The sequence below is a fragment of the Neofelis nebulosa genome, chromosome 16 (assembly GCF_028018385.1).
Source record: "Neofelis nebulosa isolate mNeoNeb1 chromosome 16, mNeoNeb1.pri, whole genome shotgun sequence".
In the NCBI taxonomy this organism is placed as follows: Eukaryota; Metazoa; Chordata; class Mammalia; order Carnivora; family Felidae; genus Neofelis; species Neofelis nebulosa.
The window spans coordinates 56,048,894-56,064,544 of NC_080797.1; the positions used below are offsets into that span (position 1 = coordinate 56,048,894).

The following is a 15,651-nucleotide window of genomic DNA, read 5'->3' on the forward strand; positions in this document are numbered from 1 at the left end:
CCAGACTGTCTTCTGCCTCAGGCAGTCTCCGTCCTAGCATCTGGGTCTCTTGTCCTCCGCCCTCCACACCTGCCGGTGCCTCATTTGCACACACACTGACCTTGGCAAGACCAGGCTTCCAGCAGAAGGGGAGAAAGATCTGGCAAGATTCAGCCCTCAGCTCCCCACGGGCATTTCTGGCCCTGCGCCTTCATTTTTTTTCTCTGTGCAGTGGGGGGAAATGGCCTTTGACTGCCCTTGGATGCAAGTGCTTTGTTCCTCCCAGTCCTGGCGGGGATAGAGGGAGGAGGCTCTTGGCCTGCCTTTTTCCCTCTGGCTTGAACCCTGGGGAGGGGAAATGAGGGTCTTTATCACCCTCAAGGGAGCCGCCTGGCCCCCACCTCAAGGCACTGACACTTTGATTAAAGGCTTTATTGAATGAGGGGCAGGGGCAGGTTTCTCAGCGGTGAGGGAACCCAGGGGTTAGTTTCTCGAGGCAATGCCTCTGCCCACTGGGTCAGACGGACCTGAAATACCCAAGAGATGAATGTGAGGCTGTGCCAGGGGACGTGAGTCAGGTGGGCGGTAGGCACTGTGTGCCCCCCGGGGCGGAAGCCCTCGGGAGGCGCTAACGGAGGCATGGAGCTCCAGGTGATGCTGGGCTCAGCCTTGGGTGGACGCTCGGTGACAGGTGGGCCCACTTGCCGGCTCAGAGGAGGCGCTCCGGGCAGGGCGGCTCTGGGAAGGGGCTGTTCTGTGGAATGTGCTGGAGAACGCCCCGCGTCAGAGGAGAGGAGAAGGTGGTGGGGAGGCTGGGGTCAGGCGAGGACGGAGGGCACAAAGGCTGGCAGTGGGGGCGCTCAGGGGCCCCCGGCGGCTCCCGCGCCCCCCGAAGCCCGCGCCTCACGCAGATCCGGGTGTTCCAGAAGGCAGTGCGCCACGTAGGCCGGGTGGCTGTGCAGGTTCCTGCACTTCTTGCAGAAAAGGATTTCGCAGCGCGCACAGCCCCCGGAGCGCGGCGGCCGGCGCCGCGTCTCCAGCACGCACCGCGGCTCCGGGAGGCTCCGCTTCCTGCGCGGGGCCCGGGACGCTCAGTGCCCCGCGCGGTCCCCGCCCACCGCGGCCTCGCGCGTGCGGCCGCCCCGGCCAGGGCGCGCCCTCACCTGTCCGCCGGAGCCGCCAGGCCGCCAAGCAGCACGAAGGGGCTGAGCCAACCCCAGAAGCCGCTGTCCGCGCGCCGCAGCAGCGCCACCTGCTGGGTGCTGGACTCCTGGCGCAGCGGGCAGTAGGACACGGAGCCCCGCTCGTGACCCTCGCCGCCCTCCACCTCCCGGCACTGCGCCTCGCCCTCGGCCGCCGTCTGCTCCCGCGGCCTCTCCTCCTCGTCCTCGTCGTCGTCGTCCTCCTCCTCCTCCAACCCCTCCTCCTCTTCCTCTGCCGCCGCAACCTCTCTGGCCTGCGGCTCTACCAGTTCCTTCTTCCACAAGGGAGTCTTCACTCCTGCGGGAGGGAGGAGGTCAGCGCGGGCCCGCTGTCCCCGGGGAAGAGCCGGGTACCCTGGCTGTTGTCCACAACCCGACCCCCCAAAAAGACAGGCGCCTGAAGGACGGTGTGCACGAGACGCACCAGGCTAGTAGGATTTCGAAGAGAGGGTTACAGAGTGTGCAGGATTTTCCCGGGCGAGACAAGGCCTGCAGGGCTGTCCCCCCACCCCCCGCCATTTCCTAGGTTTCTACTCTTCCTTGCTGAGGATTCGGGGCAAGTCATGTCAAGCTCTGTGTCCCCATCTGTCAAAAGTGGTGCCCATCGTGAGGCAGGTATCAGGTCGCATCTCTGTAAAGTGCCCAGCCCAGGGCTTGCTGGGAGGCAATCATCAAGGCGCAGCAACGAGGGCTGCGAACCCGAACCTGAACCCAGAGGCTGTGCTGGCTCATCACCACCTTCCTTCTCATTGGCTCTAGGGTGGGAACTGATCTCTGTGTAGGCTGTCAATAAACATTGAAGTGCAGCTTTTCCAGAGAGTTGTTTAGATTTTGTTTTCTGGGTAGGATTTCCTTCTTCAAAGTGGGCCTGGCCTTGAGGAAGCCCAGCTGCGATGAGGAAAATAATTGAAAAAAGTGCCCCCTCTGGGCAGACTAAAAACCCCACTATATACACACACCATCAGCACCACCACCTACAACAACAACATGGACAGGCCAGTTAAGAAAAGGAGTGGTGCTGGGAGTGAGCCAATTAGGAAAAGCCTCCTTCCGGGCTTGACCCCAATTGCCAGCCGGATTTCAGCCACCACCGTCCCTCCCTTGTTGAGAGCACAGACTTCATAACTCATCACAGTAGTCTTGGCAGGCAGGCAGTTCCCCCACCCGGGGCGGGGGGTGGGGGGCATTGAAAGTAACCTGGCCTCTACTGGGAGGTGTCCACTACTCAGCAGCCTCCCTCTCTTCCCCTGGCACCACCGTGTGCCCTGCTATCCGCTGGATCTGGGGAGCTAGACTTCTAACAAAAAGCAGGGGGAGGAAGGCAGGGAGGATACAACCGTGGTTTGCCCTGAAAAGGTCAAGAAAATTGCAATTGACTCCTGCCTGTCCTGTTTAAAGAGGTTGGGGACAAAGAATGATAAAATTAGTGTTCCAGCTCACACGTAATGAGCACCAACTCATCACGACTCACAGTATGCAATCACTGTGCTAAACTCTCCACACATTGTGCCCCTTCTTCTTCACAACCATCTGAGGCAGGGACGAGGTAGGTAACAGAGGGGCCTCTGAATTTCATCCAAGCCTTCTGAAATCTTTCCCCAAAAAAGCTGTTTCAAAGATTCTGCCAGTTCTTGATGTTGCTGAAGCTGGAAAGCCAGGGACCACTGCACTTTTCTTTAGGAAAACACACTAAGGAGCTTTTTGGTCGTAAAAGGCCAGACTTAGTGCGCAGCCAGAAAGGGGTGCTGGAACTTTTTGAAATGGGAATAGGAAACGACGTTAGACAGGAAGGTTGGGACTTTGGGTGACAGGCTGTGGAGTTTGGACTTTGTCGTTCCAGGGTGGAGCCACTGGACATTCTGATGGAGGGACATGCTCAGAGCTATGTTTTAGGATGGCCTCTCTGCAGGACAAGGGAGACCCACTTAGGCGTCGTCACAGTGGTTCGGGCAGAGAAGACAAAGGTCCCGAAAACAGCAGGTGAAGATGAGGGAGCAGATGTCGAGAATATTCAGGAAAGAGAGAGGAGAGGGCTTGTACAAGTAACTGAGAAAAGGCTTGACTTCTACTCTGGCGTTGCTATGGTGATGGGTGAGTTGGTCCACACTGGGTTTGCATCCACACTTAACAGGAGTCAATGGCCCTGTCCTCAGTCCCCACCCTGCCTCCGGCCCCACTCACCGTGCTTATCCATTCTTGCCAAGGCTGGGCTGTCCTCTTCCCCTGATCAGGGACCGGGATGAGAGGGAAGTCCCAGGACACATAGAACTTTGATCTCCAGGGCCTCTGTTGGATCACAGGGGGTGGGGCTAGAATTTTACCTGCCCAAAGGGTCCCACCAAGGAATAGCTGCCTTTTCTAGAGCCTCCAAGAACACTTAAACCTTGGCGTCCCCTACCTTCCCCTCTTGGCAAGGCATTATAAGAGAGAAAGGAGTGGCTTTGGTCCGCTGCAGGCTGGGTTCAAATCCCAGCTCAACCACATAAGCATAAAATCTGACCTTCCGCATGTTGTCTCTGACCCTCAGCCTCTTCATCTGTAAATCAGAGATAGTCACACAGTACCAGACTTTACCTGGCCTACAGAAACCATTCAAAGCATTATGTTTATTTGTATCATTATGTTCTCTCCTCCCTTTTCTGTCTTATCTCTATCCTTCCTCGCTCTGGCTCCCCCCTCAACTTACTTCCAGCTCACTGCCTTAGCTCCAAGAAGCAGAGGACACGCCTCCAAGTCCAGTAGGAAGCAGGACCCAGGCAAGAGCTGGGTGTAGCTCCAGAATGTGGTGTAGGTGTGTGTGAGAACTGGAGCTGGGGAGGGGACAAAATCATGGAGCCTGGAAATGAGTTTTCCTGGCCTTCACAGCGGCATGTGTTGGCAGAGACAGGAGTATGCAGAGGGGTCAGAGGATGTAAACCCAGCTCTGAAGAGCCTCAGTCTGACGGGGAAGAATGATTTGGTTTCCCTTCAAGTCTGAGGGTGGAGGAGAATGGGGTCACTCCCTCGGGCATCTCCCAGTTTGGTGGAGGCGGGTGGGTGGGACGGAGGACAAGGAGAACAGAACGGCTCCCAGGAATGTCCTAGTCACATGGGGACAATTCTGTCAAGAACTGTGGAGGGTCTGAAGTTTTGCTCTCAAATGCTAACGAGTTAACTTGCCCGAGTGTCATGGGTGTGCCAAAAAACACGAGGCTCCTGGGTCAGAGACAAGGACTTGATTCCTCATGGCACAGCAACATCAGCATATGTGTGTCAGCACCTCTTGCTGACACGGGTGCCACAGGGATGGGTGTCAGTGAATGCCTGCATGTGCACTGGCTTGTTTACAAGAGAAACTCTGAGCTTAGGAACACAAATCTTTTTATTAACTTTTTTTGAGGGAGAAAGGGGCAGAGGGAGACAGAGAATCTTAAGTAGGCTCCACGGGAGCCTGACACGGGGCTCAGTCTCACAACCAAGAGTTCATGACCTGAGCTGAAATCAAGAGTCAGACGCTTAACCAACTGAGCCTCCCAGGGGCCCTGGAACACAAGTCTTTTCTAATGGGCAGCAAGCAAACCTGCTCTCTGCTCCAGAGAGAGACATGGTCACTATCTTCCAAAGGTTGTTCACTATATAAACATCCTTGAAAAGTCCGTGCCTCTACTTGTGAGACAGGCAGAAATGCAAAAGGCCCATGGAGAACTGTCTCCCAACAAACCTGTTCTCCTTACATTTCCCAAAAGACCTTAGAGCCACGAGGATTCCTCATTGCAAAATTCAAAGCTCACTCTGGCTAATTTATTTATTTATTTTTAATGTTTATTTTTTGAGACAGAGAGAGAGAGAGAGACAGAGCATGAGTGGGTGGGGGAGGGGCAGAGAGAGAGGGAGACACAGAATCCAAAGAAGGCTCCAGGCCCTGAGCTGTCAGCACAGAGCCCGACAGGGGGCTTGAACCCACGAACTGGGAGATCATAACTCTAGCCAAAGTCAGACACTTAACCGCTCACCTGACTGAGCCACCCAGACACCCCTACTCTGGCTAATTTAAAGAGACAGAGCAGCGGGAGCTCATAGAATGGCCAATTTGGCAATCGGACAGGAACTATAGAAGGCTGGTGAGGGCGAGCACAGCTGAGAGCACACCACAGGAATAATACAGTTCAGAAGCCACTGCGGGGGACACCTCTGGTCACTGGCCCCATGAACAACCTTCTTGAGTCACTACCTAAGATTTAATGTCCCTGGCCAGGCACATCCAAACCAATGAGTCTGTGCCGTGGCTTTTTGGGAGCATCCCACGAACAACCATGACAGGGTGTCCCTCATGTCTGGTCATTCACCTCATCCTGCCTCACCCACTTCAACTTGCTCAGAGGTCCTTTGTCATCCTTAGGGTGTTCATTTACTTTCTCAGGGATATTCTGGGTTTCGTGGGACCTTCATAAAAAGCGGGATTGTCAAAACAAACAATACCAGCATAAAACCCCATTGGAAATTGATCACAGAGTAGTAATAGAGTCAGCAGGGAAAGCACGAGAACAGACAGGTAATCCCACTCCACCAGGGACATAAGCATCCCTCCTGGACTCAGATGCCAAGCTGGGAAGACCCCTTGAAAGGGGAGAAACTGCACTGATGTGTGAACTCAAAATTGGATCTCTATCCAGAAGAAACTGCTTAAAACCGGAAGAGAAGGAGCTACATTTTATTGGCAAGCATTATTTCCTGCCATTCCCAGAAATCTGGAGAACAAGATGAGTTTGAGTGTCCAAAGTAAAGCTATAATTTTTGTACTTTTTAAGATTTTAATATGTAAATTAATGGCACATATAGCACATTAACTTGTAATGACCAGGTATAACACGGAGATTCCATGTTCATTTTAGTTGAGCAATAAAGGTAAGTTACAAGAAGAAATATCCAATAAGGTGGTATGTAAGGGTTACCCAAGTGGGAATATATATATATATATAATATATAATATATAATATATAATATATATACACATGTATATACATGTATATATATACATACATACATATATTCCCATATATGTATATATAACAAGATTTATAATATATTTTTAAAAATATATATTATACATATTAAATATATAACAATATTTTATATTTAAGAGATTGGAGCCTCTTACCCTTTGAACATCATGTCAGTGAGGCCCTCCCTTGACCACCTCCCATAAAATTCCACCCACTGCTCCATCTCCCTTAGTGCTTGATTTTTCTCCCTGGTATTTATCACCATCGGACTTACTCTTGATTTATTTGTCACCTGTCATCCATCCCCACTAACATGTATGTAGCCTCCATGAGGTCAGACACCTCATTTACTGCTCTGTCTTCAGGCCTATAATAGTGCCTGACACATAGGAGGTACTTGATATTTATTGAAGGGATGTGCTGCTGTGGCCAGGGTGAGGTACTGTGGTTGACGGCTCCAACCTGCTCTAGCAGAATCAGTGGTGGGAGGGGAGGATGGAGCAGGTTCTTAGAGAAAGTGGAGATCACCGGGCATAGACGGGGCTGCGGGGAGAATCAGCGAGAGCTGGGACCCACCCAGTCCTGTGTGTGCGTGTGTCCTGAAACTTTCCACCTACATAATTCCTTTACTCCTCACAACACCCAACAGAGGTAGACATTCCCATTTTACAGTAGAGGAAACTAAGGCACAGAGAGGTTAGGCAGCATATGAAGGTCCCAGGAGGATAAAGGAAAGGGGCCAGGGCTGAGTCCTGTCTTTAGCCCCTATCACTGTCTCTTTCATCCCCATCTTACAGTGCTCACTAACACCGAGGGCCTCAGCAACCCCTGGCCCTGCTTTTCTCCCACAATTCCCAGAATCCCCCAGCTTCCAACAAGGGAGAGAAGCCCGCCCCAGCCTCTCCTCCCTGCTCCATTGGATCCCAGGGCGGGCTCTGCAGGGCAGTCCTCGGCTGGCTGCCAGGAAGGGTTAACAAGGAGTGTTTGTAGCAGCCGCTGTCTCCAAGGAGAGGAGGGGAAAGCAGAGTGGAGAGGCGGACAGCCGGACAGCCGGGCTCCGCCAGCCGCTGGGGGGTGGGAGGCAGCCAGTGGACCTGTCTAGTCCTGGGGGGAGAGAGCAGTGTCCTCACCTCCACCTGTCCCGGGAGGTGGCAAACTCTAAGAGAACTGGGCAGCCCAAGAGTGAGGTCCTGGCAGGGCCACCAAGTAGGGAAAGTTCCGGCAGGGACTGAGGAATGTGGGGGGGCGGGGGACCAGGCTGAAGCCAGCAGCAAGTAGCAGAGCCAGAAGTTCTGGGCTCTTGGAGGGTAGACGGGGAACCCCTGAGTCAGGGTCAGCCACGACCCAGCAGGTAGTAGTGAAGGCACAACAGCGGCAGAGAGGAGGCACCCACCTCCTCCCTGTTGAGGGTCCAACCATGTCCAAGCCTAGGGGACGTGGGAGGAGGCCTGGGACTGTTGGGCCACCAGTGCGTAGCATCCGGCCCTTTAAGTCCAGCGAGCACTACCTGGAAGCCATGAAGGAGGACCTGGCCGAGTGGCTTCGGGATCTCTATGGGCTGGACATCGACGCGGCCAACTTCCTGCAGGTCCTGGAGACAGGCCTGGTGCTGTGCCGGCACGCCAATGCCATCACGGAGGCTGCCCTGGCTTTCCTGGCTGAGGCACCTGCTCGAGCCCAAAGGATGCCCCTGCCTCGGGCTGGGGTTTCCTGCAACGGGGCTGCCCAGCCAGGCACCTTCCAGGCCCGGGACAATGTCTCCAACTTCATCCATTGGTGTCGAAAGGAGATGGGCATCCAAGGTAACCACCCTGCACCCTCTCCCCAGACCTTATCTTGCCAGGCATCCATCTACTCTCTGAGGCTCGGGCTGCAGCTGGAGTCAGGAGCCAGGGTCCTCTTTCCTCATTTGGGCCAGTTCATCCCTTCTCGTGCCTCAGTTTCCCCATCTCATAGTAAATCTTCAAAAAATAAACGTGTTGAATGATTCATCCATTCAACAAATATATAGTTAGTCCCTATCTTTGTGCCCAGCACAAAGGACCAAGAAGACTAAGACTCAGTGTCCAAAGAGCTCATGGTCTAGAGAGATAGATGCATAGATACACAGATTACAGTCCAATGTGATAAAAGCCCAAGATAGAGGTGTGTGTGCTGGGGAACTAGGAGAGGAAACAGCTACCTGATGAGGTGGAAAGTGGGGGCCAAGAAAGGCCACTCAGAGGAGACAGATTTGAACTGAGTCTTGGGGAACAAATAGAAGTTTGGAGGAAAGGGAATTCTGGGCAGGGGACCGCAGGGGTATAGGCACAGAGATGCTGTGTTCGGATGACTGGCAGAAGCCAGTGTGGGTAAGGGCACAGGGCTGGGGTGGGGGTGAGGGAGGACAAGGGGGGCAGGCAAGTGGACATTAGGGAGAGGCAGTCGTGCTGAGGCTTGTGAGTTGCAGAGGAGTAACCTGCCAGGATCCCTCATCTCCTAGGCCTTGGATCCGGCAGTGGGATGAAGCTGGATATTGGGCCATCCTCCAGGTCAAAGGCAGAGTGGGGTGAGACAGAGGGAAGAGTCAGGCCAGCTGCTGGCTGGTGGCAAGGCAGGGCGGCTCAGGATTGGAGGGCTGAGAAAAGCTAGTGTCTCACTGAGCACTTCCCATGTAGCCAGATTTCGTCTGCAGACACTTAACAACTGTCTTTACAACAACCCCATGGTATAGTCTACACCCCATCTGACAGAGGAGGAGACTGAGGCTCAGGTTCTAGCCCAAGGATACACAGCTGCTGGGTGGGAGAATTGGGACGCCAACCCTGACAGTCAGGCTCCAGAGCCTGCACTCAGCCCTACCTGGTTAGATGTGGGCTGAAGGTTGAGTTCCAGATGTCTGCTGGATATTGGAGGTGGGCTGCGTGGGTGGGAAGCAGAAGTGCTCCTTGCTCCTACCCATTTTGTCAAACTGAACAGGAAGAAGGGCAAGGTGGAGTTAACCCACAGCTGGGCTCCGGGCTCCTGGCTTGGCTGTGTCACCTCCTTCCCACCCCAGCCTCTCTTGTGAGACGGGCCACCTAGTCTGCACTCAGTGCCTGTGCAATTCTGCTCAGACCCCTCCTAGGGGGCTGGCCTGACTCCAAGATCCTGCCATCCGAGTCACCCCCTCGGGCCTCCACCCGGTGCCAGGGATGGCCCCAGGGCTCTCCCAGCTGCCTGCCCCCTTCCCCCACCTCCGCTTGCCAGAGGTGGTGATGTTCGAGACCGAGGACCTGGTGCTACGCAAGAACGTGAAGAACGTGGTGCTGTGCTTGCTGGAGCTGGGCCGCCGAGCCTGGCGCTTCGGTGTGGCGGCGCCGACCCTGGTGTGGCTGGAGGAGGAGATCGACGAGGAGCTGCGGCAGGAGCTGGCCCTGCCCCCGCCGGACCCCCCGCCGCCCGAGCCCCCTGCGCGTCGGCCATGCCACTTCCGCAACCTGGACCAGATGGTGAGGGGCTGGGGCACGCCCTCCAGGCCCCGCCTCCCTCTGCCACGCCCCCTCCCCCAGCCCCGCCTGCGGGATCCCACCCACGCCCTTCTCGAGCTCCAGCCCCCACCCTGTCTGAATTCACACCGCGGCTTTAAGTCCTGTTCCACTCTGAGCCTCAATCCTCATCGCATATAGTAGCAGCTAAATCGCTTATTACGTTTTTATTACAATCCCGCGCTCTAGACCTCTCTGAGTCTCTGCGGGACGGCTTTTAAGAACCCAGCCCCTGGCACCGTTTCTGACACCTTGGTTCAAATCTTAGTTCCACTGCTCCCCGGCTGTGTGACTTGGGGCAAATTATTTAACCTCTCTGTGCCTCAATTCTGTAGCGTGGAGGTGTAATAGTACCTACCTTATATGACTGCTGAATATTAAATGAGCCAGTGCGTATGAAGTACTGGGAACAGTGTCCGGCACAGAGGGGCGCTTCATAGGAGCTAGCTCTTACTGGGATGAACCCATTTCTGCTATCCAGGAATCGAGCTCAGGGAGGCTCCTTAACTTGCCCAAGGCCTATGGTGCGGTGGAGACAGGACTCCAGCCGAAGCCTGTCAAATTCCAATGTCCATCTTCTTCACCATTACATTCCACTGCCTCTGTCAGCTGACCCACAGACCACTGGACTATAGGTGACTGGACTATAGGTCTTGTTTTCACTGGGTCATTAAAAGTCTTCTGCACTTGCTTCTCAGCTCCCAGCCCTGACCTCAGCAGAAGCCAAGGTGCTAGCTCTGGGGACAGACCAGCTCCCTCTCCCGGGGCTTGACCCAGGGTGGGGAGTAGGGAGCTTGGGCACCTGTGCAGAGGGAGGGCTGAGCCCATCGTCACTACCCACAGGTACAGAGCCTCGTCAGCCACTGCACGTGCCCAGTTCAGTTCTCCATGGTCAAGGTGTCTGAGGGGAAGTACCGCGTGGGGGACTCCAACACTCTCATCTTCATCCGGGTAAGTCTGGGACAGGGGTGGGGGTGTCCCCCAGGATCCGCAGAATAGAGTTTCCTTTCATGGGAACATACCCAGGACTGAGGGCAAGGACAGGAACTCATCATTCACTCCAACTTATCGGGCCTTAGGGCTTTCTTTCTCTCCCTTGCAGAATTCCAGAAGATTGTTGGCAGAGTTGGCAATCCTATCCCCTCCTCCCATTACGACAGCCAGAACCCTGTCCCCGTCTGCTCCACCTTAGCTGAGTGCAGAGGGGTGTCCAGGCAGAAGTGCAGTGTGAAGGGTACTGCTGAATTTCCTTTGCCTCCATTCCATCCACATGCCTTGTCAGAGCAGGGGGCCTGAGAACCCCAAGTTTGTGTTCAGTGCATGGGCCCCATAGTCCACCCTTCACATGCCTGGCTTGGTACATTCTGCGGAGTGAGCAGTAGTACAGGTCTGAAACGTACCTCCCATACCCACACCCTCATACCTGGCAATGCCTTACCAGAAACAGATCGTACCCAGAGGCTTGGCCAGCAGCTCATAGGTATGCACGCCCTTTCCTTGATCACAGGCCATGCCTGGGGGCAGAGCCAGCTCCCTGGGGCCCTCACCCAGACCCTGGGCCAATAGCTCTGTGAAGTAGGTAAGGACAAGGGATTGTGTTCCTCAGTTGAAAACTGAGTTGAAAAATGGAAGCCTGGAGAAACTGTGACTTGCCCCAGAATGGGGTAAGACTGGGATTCCCAGGGATTCCTCGACACACACACACTATAGAGCAAAGCCAGGGCCACGTTTCTGACATAGGCATGTGCAGGTGAAGGGGGAGAGGAGAGTGTTCTGGGGCCAGGCTGCCCAGTGCTTGGGAGATCCCTTGTCCAGCTGTGGGGCAACTCTTTGTCAGCCTGGTCACCACCCTTAACAACACGTTATCCAATGCTAGTTGTGGAGAGGCAGGCTGCAAAATACACACCTGTGCGGAGTACCTGCGTGTGCATATGTACATGCATGGGAGTGTATGCTGGAAAACTGTGGGCCGCTCCAGGAAGAGGGAAAACCCTCCATCCCGTCCTCAACCTTATCCTTGTCCTCTACAGATCCTCCGGAACCATGTGATGGTGCGTGTGGGGGGCGGCTGGGACACACTCGGCCATTATCTGGACAAACATGACCCCTGCCGGTGCACCTCCCTCTGTGAGTCCTCTGAGAGTCTCTGTGGCTCTGGGTCGGGAGGCCGGGAGCAGCGGTGGGAGGTAGGTCTGATCTCCAGGGCCAGGAAGTATGCAGGGGATGGAGAAAGGAAGATCCTATAGAAGGTACTGGTGGAAGAAGGAGAAGGAGGAGAAAGAGAAAAAGAAGAAAGAAAGAAAGAGAAAAGAGGAAGGAGAGGAAGAAAGAAGAAAGAGAGAAGGAAAGGAGAAGGAGGAGAAGGAGAAGGAGGAGAAGGAGGAGAAGGAGAAGAAGAAGGAGGAGGAGAAGAAGAAGAAAGAAGAAAAAGATAAAGATACTGGTGGGATGCCTTCAGACATGGGAAGGAAGCTGGGCAGCCAAATTGCAATACCAATTATATCCACAAGATGACGCCAAACACACAGAATCAGCATTTGGTCAGGGTGCCTCTAGGCAGAGCATGGGTCAGCCTCCAAAGCACCGAGTATGACTCGGAGGGGTCTTCAGTCCTTCCATAATTTCTATTAGCACCTCAAGCTACCCCATATAAACATGTAATCTAAGTAAGATTTGAACTTGCAATACAAATGCAGCTTTAAACAAGTCCCCCAGCTGGGCCTTCTGACCGGATTTCATCCCCTGAACCCCTAAAAGGAAGCTCTGGCACCGGCACTGGTACTGTAGGTCCCACTGTCTCTAATGTGGGTTGTGGGCGGGGGGGGGGGGGAGGTAGGACAGTTGGGGAAGGAGAACAGTGGGCTCCATCAGCAGGAATTTAACCCCTTCTTCCTCTCCTCTCTCTGGGGGCCTGTGTTGGTAGCACACAAGACGGGCAGTTTCCAGAAGCCCCCTGTCCCACCGGTGCAGCATGAAGTGAAGGTGCAGGATGGGCCCTCGCTGCCTCAACCTACGATGACTATCAGCCGTTCCCAGAGCCCGCTGCCCCCCGTGGACTGGAAGACATACACCTCTTCAGGCCGAAAGCTGAGGGCCCTCACCTCCTCCTCCCCTAGAGCCCACAGTAAAAGAGGAGCAGAGGCGGGAGTCCCCAGAGAGACGGCATCATTCCTGAGGTACAAGGGAGAAGGACAGAGTAGGTTCTCTTTCCCCTACGGAGTCCATATTCTCAGGGGGCCACCCCACCCCAAGATAAGGGAAGCAGTGTCCTGGCAATGTCCTTATCCCAGGTGTTCAGAACCAAAAAGGCATCCAGTCGGCACCATTGGAATCATGTAGCTTTTTCATATGCTCTCCCATTTCACAGATGAAGCTGAGGCCCATAAAGGGAACAGATTTCTCAAGGTCCTTCTGCCACTTCACAGTAGAATAGATAGACACTCCCTCCCTCAAGACTGGTGACCTTTAGTTGTGGGACCTGAAGTAATTCGGGGTCCAAACCAGGCTTCTTTCTATCTGCCACACAGGGAATGAGGGAGAATAAGTCATAAGGAAGACTCGGGCAGGCACAGAGGGAGAGAGCTTCGGTGTCATTCAACATGAAGTCTGGTCCCCTTGGTGTTCTGGCTGGGGAAAGGTCCTCCCTTCCCAGAGCCAGGGGAATGGACTAGATGATCCTGTCAACCTTGTGATTCTCCCTTTCAGGTGCCAGGAGAGGTCACCTACCCCATCTCGGAGGCAGCTGCCAGCTCGGGACAGCCCACCTGGCCCCCAATCCTCATCCCCCCATCGGAGCCAAGACCCACAGGGCACCTCCTCAGGGAAAAAGGAGGAGAGATACTCCCCTGAACACCCCAGAGGAAGGACTCCCACATCTTGGGTTCATGACGGGATGGACAGCCAGGGAACTCATGCCAGAGCCCCCACCTCCCAGAGATTCCAAGCCCCTGAAGCCACAGCCAAAAGGACACCAGTGAGAGGGCCATCTCCACTGCCTCGTTCCTCCAGCCCAACCAAGCCCATGAACCTCAAGCCACCACCCAGGGGTGAGGCTGAGGGTGCTTCTGCCCAGCTCAGGGAGCCAGCAGCTGTCCGCTCTCCAACCCCTGTTAAAGGGCCCACCAAGATCCCTGTCCGATTGCCCCCTGCCCGCCCCCCAACTCCAGGAAGTAGCTTCCCAGGTCCTGCAAGTGTAGGTACCATGACAGAATTGGGGAGCAGATCCATCCCAGTAAGGGCTGTCACTGGTGACCCGGCTGGGTGGAGACATGAGGACTCCTTTGTGGATGCGAAGCAAGGGGACCAGAAGCTGGACATCCAGGTGACAGCAAAGGCTGGGGAGCCTCGGGGCTTGGGCCCACACGAGTGGGAGGGGCGATATCCTCCCCTGCTCCTGGGTGGGACCAAGGATCAGGCCATGTACCACACGCTCGAGGAAGAGCTTTTGACCAACATGAAGCTGCTAGAGGTGGGAGTTGCCTGCCCCCAGGGCACAGGGTCTGGGGTCATCCCTCGAAGTGGAGTCTATGTCCCCAGCCTATGTGGGCGATGGCCTGAGCCTGGGGGTCCTTACGACAAAGTCATCCAAGAACTGGCTCAGGGTCCCCCAGCCCTCCTTAAAGTGGACCTGGGAGCCTGGAAGGCAGCCCCTACAGGTTGCCCTAAACTAGCTGCTACCACAGGCCCAGGAAGCCCTAAAGGGAAACTGGGAGCCCTTAAGAGTGAGCCAAAGGTAAAGGCAAGCCTGAGTGCCAAGGTCACCAGAGTGAAGAAGGTCCCAGCTCAAGGAGGGCAGGACTGCTCAGCTCCTACTGTGTCTGCCAGCCTGGAAGCCCCCTCACCTTCACCCTCAGACCCCAATTCTGACAAAACCAAGGTATGTCTGGGCAAGGCCAAGAGAACACTCCGAAAGCCCCAGAGAGTTCCATCCATCTACAAGCTGAAGCTGAGGCCCAGGATCCGGCCCCGGAGAGACCACAGGCCCGAGAAGCAGCCTTCACGCATCCCGAAGCCACTGGCCTACCTCCACCTGGGTTCAGCCAGGGCACTCCCCAGAGGCAGGCTGGTGAGAGCAGTGCTGGACAGCAAGGGAGTGGAGTCCCACCCAGTGGATGGCCCCTCAGCAGGGGAGGAGGAAGAAGGAAAGAAGTGGAAAGAAGCAGCTGCTCCACTGAAGAGCAGCCTCCAGGCTTTGGAGGGTGGGGGTCTCCAGCAGATTGATCAAGACCCACTCCAACCTGAGGAGGAGTCCTGGGTCTGAGGAGGGGCCTTCTCAGACCTGAAGCTGTGGTTCTGGGGAAGAAGGGAAGTAAAAGGATGCCATGTAGCTGCTGGACCCCAGTTTTGAACAGAAAGTTAGGTCCCTCACCTCTATCCAGGGCCTTTGTCGCGGGGGTGGGGGTGGGGGGTGAGGATATGGGTGGGGTCAGAAGACAAATATAGACTCAGTCTGCTTGTTGACCAAAGGGACCACTCCAACTCCAGGGGCACTGGGGCCACCCAATGTCTTCTTGCCGTCCCCCAGAACAGCTCCCCAAACTCCTGGCCTCTGGCCATGCCTACCATTTCCACAACTCTTATGTGGGTCTGTTCCTGAGTCCCCAGCTTCTTGACTCCCCCACTCTAGCATTGTGGTGGTGCAGGAAGGTAAAGCTTCAAGTGTTACCCACTGGAGTGGAAGGGGATGAGGCGCAGGGAACTGGGGGTGAGAGACGCTTCCTCTCTTGAGGTTCAGTCAACCTAGCCAGACAGCCAATCTCTCCAGGAAGCTGCTTGTGTGTCAGCACCATGGACAGGGACAGAGCACTTCAGGACTTCAAAACTTTGCTCTGGGGTTTGGGAACTGAGATCACTCAGTCAAGAAGGATGGTTGAGATTGTTCTTATCCCATTCACAGCCACAAAAGGGCTGCTGAAGCTTGGTCACAAGTGGGAACAAAGACACAGCAGCAGGAGCTGGGATTGAGTCCAGTTATGAAAGTTT

The 15,651-nt window shown here is 55.0% G+C and overlaps 2 protein-coding genes across 2 annotated transcripts; one reads left to right on the plus strand and one right to left on the minus strand.

Moving 5' to 3' along the window:
- Nucleotides 1-393: 393 nt before the first annotated feature.
- C16H17orf50 (chromosome 16 C17orf50 homolog) lies at nucleotides 394-3,484 on the minus strand. Its single transcript, XM_058703190.1, has 3 exons — nucleotides 3,363-3,484; nucleotides 1,143-1,479; nucleotides 394-1,050 (listed from the first exon to the last, which is right to left on the minus strand). The coding sequence occupies exons 1-3, from the start codon at nucleotides 3,373-3,375 to the stop codon at nucleotides 840-842; spliced, it is 561 nt and encodes a 186-aa protein (XP_058559173.1). The 5' UTR covers nucleotides 3,376-3,484; the 3' UTR covers nucleotides 394-839.
- Nucleotides 3,485-7,245: 3,761 nt separating this feature from the next.
- GAS2L2 (growth arrest specific 2 like 2) lies at nucleotides 7,246-15,225 on the plus strand. Its single transcript, XM_058703434.1, has 6 exons — nucleotides 7,246-7,965; nucleotides 9,392-9,633; nucleotides 10,513-10,620; nucleotides 11,700-11,796; nucleotides 12,593-12,845; nucleotides 13,375-15,225. The coding sequence occupies exons 1-6, from the start codon at nucleotides 7,581-7,583 to the stop codon at nucleotides 14,927-14,929; spliced, it is 2,640 nt and encodes an 879-aa protein (XP_058559417.1). The 5' UTR covers nucleotides 7,246-7,580; the 3' UTR covers nucleotides 14,930-15,225.
- Nucleotides 15,226-15,651: the final 426 nt, after the last annotated feature.

Bases quoted from the DNA above. Each gene is read 5' to 3' on its own strand.
- C16H17orf50 (XM_058703190.1), bottom strand. The intron at 1,051-1,142 runs GTGAGGGCGCGC...GGCCCCGCGCAG, and splicing joins CTGGCGGCTCCGGCGGACAG to GAAGCGGAGCCTCCCGGAGC.
- GAS2L2 (XM_058703434.1), top strand. From the start codon at position 7,581: ATGTCCAAGCCTAGGGGACGTGGGAGGAGGCCTGGGACTGTTGGGCCA. The intron at 7,966-9,391 runs GTAACCACCCTG...TCCGCTTGCCAG, and splicing joins AAAGGAGATGGGCATCCAAG to AGGTGGTGATGTTCGAGACC. The intron at 11,797-12,592 runs GTGAGTCCTCTG...CTGTGTTGGTAG, and splicing joins CTGCCGGTGCACCTCCCTCT to CACACAAGACGGGCAGTTTC.